Genomic DNA, 11,233 nt, shown 5'->3' with positions numbered 1-11,233 from the left:
GGTAACATACTCAAACTTTTTAAAGCATCTATCAAGCTAACAACTTTTCCATGATCACTACATTATACAATTAAGAATTATAAAAACTCTCAATCTTTATTACTTGTAGTTATAAACAGTGATTTTTAAAACTATAAACTATTAAAAATAAAGCCTTCTTGAAACTCCCCTATACAAAACAATTCTCACATCTGTGAATGAATGCGGGTATTCCTATAAATCAACATTTACTGAACTTCTTTTTTAGGTTGTAATGTGTTTTCATTTCCTAGATCATTCAACAGTGCCTCTGTGTACCAAACTCTGTTCTAGATGTGGAAATTTGACAAGAACAAACATAAAAACTCCTATGTCGGGGTTTATAGCAGGTGTCCACAAACTATGGATGATTAGTGAAATCTGAGCCCCTGCTCTTTTTAAAGTAGTTTTATTAAGATATAATTAATATACCATGAAAGACACATAATTATATAAAATATATAATTTGAAGAGTTTGAACATATGCAAACATTCATGATGCCATCAGCCTCAATCAAAGTGATAGACATGTCCAACTCAATAGACATATCCAATTTGTCTCAAACTTTCCTTATGCCCCTTTGTTGTTGTTTGGTTGGGTTTTTTGTTATTGATGGAAGAGCATTTGACAGAAATTCTACCTTCTGAACAAATGACCAACCAACTGCTTCAGCGGAAACAAATGGTCATCGATGTTTTTCACCCTGGAAAGGCAACAGTACCTAAAACAGAAATTTGGGAAAAACTGGCCAAAATGTACAAGACCACACCAGATGTCGTCTTTGTATTTGGATTCAGAACGCATTTTGGCGGTGGCAAGACAACTGGCTTCGGCATGATTTACAATTCCTTGGATTACGCAAAGAAGAATGAGCCCAAACACAGGCTTGCGAGACATGGCCTATATGAGAAGAAAAATACCTCAAGAAAACAGCGAAAGGAACGCAAGAACAGAATGAAGAAAGTCAGGGGGACTGCAAAGGCCAACGTTGGTGCTGGCAAGAAAAAGTGAGCTGGAGATTGGACAACAGAAGGAATAGAGATTCTGCAGTGACTGTATCTGTGGTGATTGTGCAGATTTTTCATGAAAGAGAGAATAAACTAAGACCTTTTACAAAAAAAAAAAAACACCTCACAACACTATACCATTATCTATAGGCACTGTGTTGTACAGCAGATCTCTAGAACTTATTCATCTAGCATAACTCAAACTTTATACCCAATGAATGACTCCTTACTTCCCTCTGCCCTCAGTCCCTAGCAACCACTATTGTTTTCTCTTTTCCTAAAAGTTTGACTATTTAAGATAGCCCATATAAGTGAAATCTTACAGCATTTGTCGTTCTGTGACAGCATGTCGTTGCAAATCAGATTCCCTTCTTTTCTAAGGCTGAATAACATATTACTCTTGTATGTATGCACCATATTTTCTTTGTCCATTCATCTGTCAATATTCATTTGGGTCATGCATGTCTTAGCTATTGTGAATAATGCTGCTTCAACATGGGAGTACAGATATCTCTTTAAGATGCTGATTTCAATTTCTTGGATATATCAATATATCCAGAAGTAGGATTGCTGGATTTTATGATATTTATATTTTTCTTTTTTTGAGAAAACTTTATTTTCCATAGATGCTACAGTATTTGACATCCCACCAACAATATACAGGGTTCATATTTCTCCACAAGCTAACTCATACTCATCCTTTGTTTTGGGCAAGAAATAGCTATCCCAACAGCTATGACAGACATCCTGGAATGTGAAGTCAAATGGGCCTTAGAAAGCATCACTACGAACAAAGCTAGTAGAGGTGATGGAATGCCAGTTGAGCTATTCCAAATCCTGAAAAATGATGCTGTGAAAGTGCTGCACTCAATAGGGCAGCAAATTTGGAAAACTCAGCAGTGGCCACAGGACTGGAAAAGGTCAGTTTTCATTCCAGTCCCAAAGAAAGGCAATGCCAATAATGCTCAAACTACTGCACAATTGCACTCATCTCACATGCCAGTAAAGTAATGCTCAAAATTCTCCAAGCCAGGCTTCAGCAATACGTGAACCATGAACTTCCAGATGTTCAAGCTGGTTTTAGAAAAGGCAGAGGAACCAGAGATCAAATTGCCAACATCCGCTGGATCATGGGAAAAGCAAGAGAGTTCCAGAAAAACATCTATTTCTGCTTTATGGACTATGCCAAAGCCTTTGACTGTATGGATCACAATCAACTGTGGAAAATTCTGAAAGAGATGGTAATACCAGACCACCTGACCTGCCTCTTGAGAAACCTCTATGCAGGTCAGGAAGCAACAGTTAGAACTGGACATGGAACAACAGACTGGTTCCAAATAGGAAAAGGAGTTCCTCAAGGCTGTATATTGTCACCTTGCTTATTTAACTTATATGCAGAGTACATCATAAGACACGCTGGGCTGGAAGAAGCACAAGCTGGAATCCAGATTGCCAGGAGAAATATCAATAACCTCAGATATGCAGATGACACCACCCTTATGGCAGAAAGTGAAGAGGAACTAAAAAGCCTCTTGATGAAAGTGAAAGCGGAGAGTGAAAAAGTTGGCTTAAAGCTCAACATTCAGAAAACTAAGATCATGGCATCTAGTCCCATCACTTCATGGCAAATAGATGGGGAAACAGTGGACATAGTGTCAAACTTTATTTTGGGGGACTCCAAAATCACTGCACATGGTGATTGCAGCCATGAAATTAAAAGATGCTTACTCCTTGGAAGGAAAGTTACCTAGACAGCATATTAAAAAGCAGAGACATTACTTTGCCAACAAAGGTCCTTCTAGTCAAGGCTATGGTTTTTCCAGTGGTCATATTATGATGTGAGAGTTGGACTATAAAGAAGGCTGAGCACCGAAGAATTGATGCTTTTGAACTGTGATGTTGGAGAAGGCTCTTGAGAGTCCCTTGGACTGCAAGGAGATCCAACCAATCCATCCTAAAGGAGATCTGTCCTGGGTGTTCATTGGAAGGACTGATGTTGAAGCTGAAACTCCAATACTTTGGCCACCTGATGCGAAGAGCTAACTCATTTGAAAAGACCCTGATGCTGGAGAAGATTGAGGGCAGGAGAAGGGGATGACAGAGGATGAGTTAGTTGGATGGCATCACTGACTCAATGGACGTGGGTGTGGGTGGACTCCGAAAGTTGGTGATAGACAGAGAGGCCTGGCGTGCTGTGGTTCATGGAGTCGCAAATAGCCGGACACGACTGAGCGACTGAACTGAACTGAACTGAACAGCTATGCGATGGTATCTCACTATTGTTTTACATTTCTCTGATAATTATTGATAGCTTTCTCATACACCTGTTGGCCATTTGTATGTCTTTTTTGATGGAATGTCTGTTCAAGTCCACTGTCCATTTTTAATAGAGTTATTTCTCTTTCACTATTCAGTTATATGGGTTCCTTATATAATTTTGAAATTAATTCCTTATCAGATATATGATTTGCAAATACTTTCTCCCTTTCTGTAGGTTGACTTTTGGTTCAGTTGGTTGTTTCCTTTGCTATGCAGAAGCTTTTTAGTTCGATGTGGTTCCACTTGTCTTTTTTTATTTTGTTGCCTATTCTTTTGGTATAATATCCAAAAATCACTGCCAATATCTAAGTAAAAGAAGTTTTGCCTTATGATTTCTTGTAGGAGTTTGAGGTTCAGGTGTTTTACTTAGTCCTTAATTTTTGAGCTAATTTTTATATGGCACAAGATTCTGATTATATTTTTTCTTTTGCATGTATTTACTTTTCCGGCTTCCCCACTGGCTTAGTGGGTAAAGAGTCTGCCTTCAGTGCAGGAGACACAGGAAACACGGGTTCAATCCCTGGGTTAAGAAAATCCTCTGTAGGAGGAAATGGCAACTCACTTCAGTATTCTTGCCTGAAAAATCCCATGGTCAGAGGAGCCCAGTGGGCTACAGTACATGGGGTTGCAAGAGTCAGACATGATTGTGCAACTGAGCACAGAAGAGCACAATTTAGTTTCCTCATCACCATTTGTTGAAAAGAACATCCTTTCCCATTGTGAATTCTTGATGTACTTGTCAAAGATCACTTGACTTGTCTGGATATTCTATCCATATTATTAATTTTTGCTGTATATATTTTGGGGCTCTGGTATTGTGTGCATATATATATTATCAGATCAGATCAGATCAGTCGCTCAGTCGTGTCTGACTCTTTGTGACCCCATGAATCGCAGCACACCAGGCCTCCCTGTCCATCACCAACTCCCAGAGTTCACTGAGACTGACGTCCATCGAGTCAGTGATGCCATCCAGCCATCCCATCCTCTGTTGTCCCCTTCTCCTCCTGCCCCCAATCCCTCCCAGCATCAGTCTTTTCCAATGAGTCAACTCTTCTCATGAGGTGGCCAAAGTACTGGAGTTTCAGCTTTAGTATCATTCCTTCCAAAGAAATCCCAGGGCTGATCTCCTTCAGAATGGACTGGTTGGATCTCCTTGCAGCCCAAGGGACTCTCAAGAGTCTTCTCCAACACCACAGTTCAAAAGCATCAATTCTTTGGCGCTCAGCCTTCTTCACAGTCCAACTCTCACATCCATACATGACCACTGGAAAAACCATAGCCTTGACTAGACAGACCTTTGTTGGCAAAGTAATGTCTCTGCTTTTGAATATGCTATCTAGGTTGGTCATAACTTTCCTTCCAAGGAGTAAGCGTCTTTTAATTTCATGGCTGCAGTCACCATCTGTAGTGATTTTGGAGCCCAGAAAAATAAAGTCTGACAGTGTTTCCACTGTTTCCCCATCTATTTCCATGAAGTGGTGGGACTGGATGCCATGATCTTCGTTTTCTGAATGTTGAGCTTTAAGCCAACTTTTTCACTTTCTGCTTTCACTTTCATCAAGAGGCTTTTTAGTTCCTCTTCACTTTCTGTCATAAGGGTGGTGTCATCTGCATATCTGAGGTTATTGATATTTCTCCTGGCAATCTTGATTCCAGCTTGTGTTTCTTCCAGTCCAGCGTTTTTCATGATTTATTTCTGATGAATTCATTCTTTTATTGTCATATAATGTCCTTTGCCCCTGTGACAGTTTTTGACTTAAAGTTTATTTTGTCTGTTAAAAGTATAACCACCTCTGCTCTCTTTTGGTCCATTTGTGTTGAGTATCTTTTCCCATCCTTCTACTTTCAGACTATTTGTGTCCTTAATTCTAAAATAAGTCCATTGTAGGCAGTTTGTAGTTGGGTCTTGCTCTATTATCAATAAGTTTAATCCACTTAATCCAATTAGTTTAAAAGAAATTATCCACAGGGAAAAACTTACTATTGCTGTTTTGGCTTTTTTCTATTTTGCAGTTTTTTATTCTCTTTTCTTCTCTTACTATCTTCTTTTGTGTTACTTGATTTATTGTAACCACATTCTTTGATTTCTTTCTCCTCTTTTTTGGCATGTTTGTATGTATTTTTTGTAGCATGTAGTACATTTTTATATACCATGAGGTACCATGTACATAAAACATCTTAAGCAGTCTATTTTGTCAATAGCAATTTAACTTTATTTGCATACAACTCTATTCTTTTATGTCACCCTCCCAATATACATTATGTTATTTATGTCACAATTGTATCCATTAGCCAATCTATTTAATTATATTCATTATTAATATTTTTTCTAATTTTATCCTAAAATTAATAAAGATTTACATACCACCATTATAAAATTACAGATTTTTTATATTTACCATTGCCACAGTTCCATATTTTCATATACTTTTGTGTTGCTGTTTAACATCCTTTTGTTTTAATTTGGAAAACTCCTAGAATTTCTTGTAAAGTAGATTAGTAGTGATGAACTCCTTTAGCTTTTATTTGTCTGGAAAGTCTTTATCTCTCCATTTTTGAAGAAACTTTTTGATATGTATGTGCTTAGTTGCTCAGCCATGTCTGAATCTTTGCAACCTCATGGACTGTAGTCTGCCAGGCTCCTCTGTCAATGGAGATTCTTCAGGCAAGAATACTAGAGTGGGTTGCCAACCCCTCCTCCAGGGATCTTCCCAACCCAAGGATGGAACCCAGATCTCCTGCATTGCAGGCAGATTCTTTATCATCTGAGCCACCAGGGAAGCCCAAAATGTAGTCACTCAGTCATGTCCAACTCTTTGCGATCCCATGGACTATAGCCCTCCAGGCTCCTTTGTCCATGGAATTCTATAGGCAAGAATACTGGAGTGGGTTGCCATTTCCTTCTCTAGGGGATCTTTCCACCCAGGGATCAAACCTGGGCCTCCCACATTGCAGGCAGATTCTTTACAATCTGAGCCACAAGGGAAGTTTTGATATGAATAGTGTTCTTATTTGGCAGTTTTTTTTTTTCTTTCAGCACTTCGAATACATCATCTTACTCCCTCCTGGACCACAAGGTTGCTGCTGAGAAATCTGCTGATAGCCTTACAGGGACTCCCTTGTATGTGATGAGTCTTCCTTCTTTTACTGTTTTCAAAATTTAGTCTTAGTTTTTTACTTTTGTCAATTAGATTATAATGCTTCTTGGCATAGACTTACTTAGATTTGTTCTATTTGATGTGATTTATGCTTCATGAAGCTGAATGTTTATTTCATTCCCCCAATTTGGGAAGTTGGTACCATTATTTCCTTAAATAAACTTTCAGGTAACAATGTTGTCCACAGTGGTATCAAACAGATTCTTATGAGATGCAAAACTGATCTCATCACCCCTGTAATTATAATTAACCCTAATTATAATTAAACATGCCTTAAGAATGACCTATCATTCTTAAAGATCTGGGTCCAGCCCATCTTTTCAACCTCCTCTCTTACCAACACTTCTGTTTCTACCTTTTGAACCATAAACACTGGTCATCCTGGAAAGCATATTTTAAGATTTAAAATATTCTCAACTTCCTAAAAAATGCTTACAGTGGCTTTGCTCAGCTGACCAATTGATACATTAACAGATACCCTCTTCCCAAGGAATCATCTGTGTGCTACTATGGCACCAGCATTTCTCTCTATCAATTATCACAGTTTATTCACATGGCAATATTGAATTTCTAGCATAAGCAAGCATTATCTTAGTTGATATAGACATTTTTCCTATCCTTTGAAACTTCAATATCTAATAGAATATCAGAAATGTTGGCCTATTTACTTCCTATCTCCCTGTCTTCTCTGTGACTGGGATTCAGAAGCAGAAAACAAGATAAATTATGCGATCTCACATGTGACATCCTTTTAAAATCCTAGAGCAATGGGAGAGATCTCAAAGTAGAAACCCAAAAAATGAAACCATATACAAACTGCATCATCTCCGTGTAGGTCATCTATCTTCCAGTGTTTTTATGTCTTCTTCGTTACCAGTTTTATTTAGGTTGCAGAAGCCACTGGGCAGAGGCCACATCCATCTCTGTTGTGGAGAGTTCTTCACACATTATAAATTCTTGGGGAACATTTTCCAATGGTGATGATAACAAGAAGACATTTCATGATACAATTATTTATCAGTTCTTTCCAAAATATAAATTATTGGTTTGCAAACTACTTATTAACCACATATTCCTAGCCAAGAAGCAATTTCACACCATTTTAAAATACTCTGTGCCACCTATTTGGGTACAATTAAGTGCCCCATGGGTTTTTACTTTAACTCTTGTTGATACTTTCTCAAAGTTTAATAAATGTCTGTCTCAGGTATGATCTTTCTTCTTCAGAGTCTTTTTTAGGTCCTCCTTGGGTTCGCAGTTTGCATCGGAAATCATTTCTATTTAACATATGCTATATTCTGAAACTTGTGAATAATGCAATTTTATAGACTTTTTAAAGGAAGCTCAGATTTCATTGCCTGACTGACAAAGCTTTATGGAAATTTGGCTTAGACGTCTGTAGTCACTTTTACCAGAAGCTTAATACTGATATCTTGGCTTGGCCTCTTCATATGGTTCATAAAACTTTAGTTCCTACAAAATATTCTGACATTTCTGAGTCAGTTTGTGTCCCTTGGCATTCTTAAATCAATTAAATAGAATTTTTGAACAAAAGCATTATTATATTATTTAGAGTTGATGAATATAATGAAATTACACCATTACTCAAGAAATAATTGAATTCATAAATAATGTACTTAGCTTTTTAAATGTTGTCCCTCTTTGTCAGATTCTAGAATATGTTAAGTAAATGGACTCCATAAAGGGGGCAACTTTTAATATGATTTCTGAAAGTTATGTAGTACAGATGCAAAGTTGATGGAGGAGACAAGTTTAAGTGTGTGAGTTTAGGGCTGACATAATAAGGTGGTAAGATATTCCAATATGAGCAGATTTTTCAAATAAAGATATCACAGAAAATATTCAAATAAAAAAGGAAAGTACAGAATGCATGGGGCAGATCACAGGAGACAGAGAGGTAGATTTAGATCCAAACTTGATGGTACTTAAGAGGTTATGGAGAAAGACAAATAAATTTGTCCAGTGAATAAATCTTGAAGCTCAGACTATCTTGTAATGGATTGACAGAGACAAATCACTTCCCAAATTTGCTAGCAAAGAGTACACCCAACTCAACTTCCTAGTTCACTTCCTTCCCCAAGCAGCTAGCATTTTTCAGACAGCTCTCTGAAGAGCTGGCATGGATACTCACACTGAACATTTACTCTCACCTCTTCCAAAGGTATTCTCTCCCATGCACAGAAAAGAGGGAGTCTAGCAGAAGGACAATTACCCAAACCTGGAACACAAACCCATGTTGTATCCAGAAGCATTCTGTCTTCAAAGAATCTCTCTGGGGGTAATGAGACATCAGTGGATGACCTTCTCTTGCCTCACTTTTGCTATACCTTTCCCTATTAAAGTCTATTCTTTATACTAAGACCCTCATGGCATATGAAACTCTCTCTAATATACTTCCCTATGGTTGCTGTATATTTTATAAATCTGTTCATTTAAGCAGTGAAATTTCATTACAGAGGCATCCACTATCCTGAAAAAGTGTACATGAGAAAGAAGCAGCTAGAATAAAACAGATAAGTCAGACTGGGTAAGATGAAAAGATTTTAGAAACCCTAAAGTTTGAACATTTTATGGTATTACCTCCCTTAACTGTGAATCAAAATAAAATCGATGCTTAACTATTAAGAATGAAACATGTAGCAAAGCTTCAATATATTTTTCTAGGTTTTCTGAAAGAAAAACTCTGGAAAAGTTCACCAAAACTGAACTTTATAATCTGCTTCTTTTGTAATGCTCCAAGTCTATGCTTGACCTATTGGGTAATCCACCCTAGGTTTGGGGCTGGTGCTTTCTAGATGAAAAGTAATAGAAATATTAAATATGTGAGTGGTAGTGAGTGTAAAATGGCAGAGAGAACTAAAGGGTGTGGGAATGAAATTGACCTTAGAAGGAAATTAATTGGAAAAGTAAAAAAGCAAGGAAGACAATGAATCATGACTCTGTTTTTGAATGTGGATGCCTGTGAATCAATAACAGAACTCTAATGGCATTATTAAAGAAGCAACGGATATGAGGAGGAAGAAAGAGCAGAGGAGGAGGAAGAGGAGTAGAAACCAAAGGAAAAGAATAACAATAATATTATTACTGCAGTTAACATTTATTGAGCACTTACAAAGTGCCAAAAACACTTCTGAGCTCTTTATTTGCGTTTCTTCAAATGTCTTGGCATGTGATTACTCACGGGAGGACTGGACTGCTTTACATGAACATATTTATGGCTGAACATATGTTCTTCACATCTCACTGGTACATATATGGAATTTTCACAGCAATGTACAGCTATATTTCTCTCTCTACATTGTGATATTTAATCTCTTTAGGAGCCAGAGTCAATTGCTCTGGCCATATGAAATATAACTCTTATACTGGAAGAGTTTCTATTATATGAGTTAAAAATGGAAGATTCTGTAAACCATTGCTATGACCAGCAGAAATCTGTCCTCAATTTCTGGCTTCAAAGGAGTGAATATTAAGTAGTATCTTTGTAAAATAAGTGCATTCATCTATGAGCTTGGAGATTGACCTCCTGGACCCACTATATGTATATAGCTCCTGCTCATGATTTTATCAGTTGACATGAACACTACTTGTTCAACAACCACTGGAAAGGACATCCAGTGGTTTCTGAAGGTTTTAATTTTTTCTTGCTAAGGAATTGCCTACTTGGCTTCTCTACCTATGTGTGAAAAAAACAGACAAGTAACATCTCCAAAACAAACTCAGTGTCTTCCATACACTTGCACACATTATTCTGTGGTCACCAACAGAGCAACTCCTTCTGTCTTGATTCTTCCACTATCAGATCAGATCAGATCAGATCAGTCGCTCAGTCGTGTCCGACTCTTTGCGACCCCATGAATCGCAGCACGTCAGGCCTCCCTGTCCATCACCAACTCCCAGAGTTCACTGAGACTCACGTCCATCAAGTCAGTGATGCCATCCAGCCATCTCGTCCTCTGTTGTCCCCTTCTCCTATTGCCCCCAATCCCTCCCAGCATCTGAGTCTTTTCCAATGAGTCAACTCTTCTCATGAGGTGGCCAAAGTACTGGAGTTTCAGCTTCAGCATCATTCCTTCCAAAGAAATCCCAGGGCTGATCTCCTTCAGAATGGACTGGTTGGATCTCCTTGCAATCCAAGGGACTCTCAAGAGTCTTCTCCAACACCACAGTTCAAAAGCATCAATTCTTCGGTGCTCAGCCTTCTTCACAGTCCAACTCTCACATCCATACATGACCACAGGAAAAACCATAGCCTTGACTAGATGGACCTTTGTTGGCAAAGTAACATCTCTGCTTTTGAATATGCTATCTAGGTTGGTCATAACTTTCCTTCCAAGGAGTAAGCGTCTTTTAATTTCATGGCTGCAGTCACCATCTGCAGTGATTTTGGAGCCCAGAAAAATAAAGTCTGACACTGTTTCCACTGTTTCCCCATCTATTTCCCATGAAGTGATGGGATCGGATGCCATGATCTTCGTTTTCTGAATGTTGAGCTTTAAGCCCACTTTTTCACTCTCCACTATAGAAACTGGAAAACCTGAAGACAAGAATTTCCCAGTTAATATCAGTAATTCATTTCTGAAAAACCTGATATTCTGGGTAAGAAATCCCAAACAGGAGCTTATTTCCCATTATGTAAAAAGGGAATATTATATTGCATGTGAACACTAAACCTCTAATCAATTTCCTGAAAAGTATGTAAACAT

General features: G+C 38.0%; 1 protein-coding gene across 1 annotated transcript; it reads left to right on the top strand.

Annotated features, from left to right (window-relative positions):
* The first annotated feature begins 631 nt into the window (after positions 1 to 631).
* LOC129626910 (40S ribosomal protein S24-like) lies at positions 632 to 1,128 on the top strand. Its single transcript, XM_055546395.1, has one exon. It carries the CDS (start codon positions 632 to 634, stop codon positions 1,028 to 1,030), a length of 399 nt encoding a protein of 132 aa, XP_055402370.1. The 3' UTR covers positions 1,031 to 1,128.
* Positions 1,129 to 11,233: the final 10,105 nt, after the last annotated feature.

The sequence above is a fragment of the Bubalus kerabau genome, chromosome 14 (assembly GCF_029407905.1).
Source record: "Bubalus kerabau isolate K-KA32 ecotype Philippines breed swamp buffalo chromosome 14, PCC_UOA_SB_1v2, whole genome shotgun sequence".
NCBI lineage: Eukaryota > Metazoa > Chordata > Mammalia > Artiodactyla > Bovidae > Bubalus > Bubalus kerabau.
The sequence above is the reverse complement of the archived record's forward strand: the minus strand, read 5'-3'. Positions and strand labels throughout refer to the sequence as shown.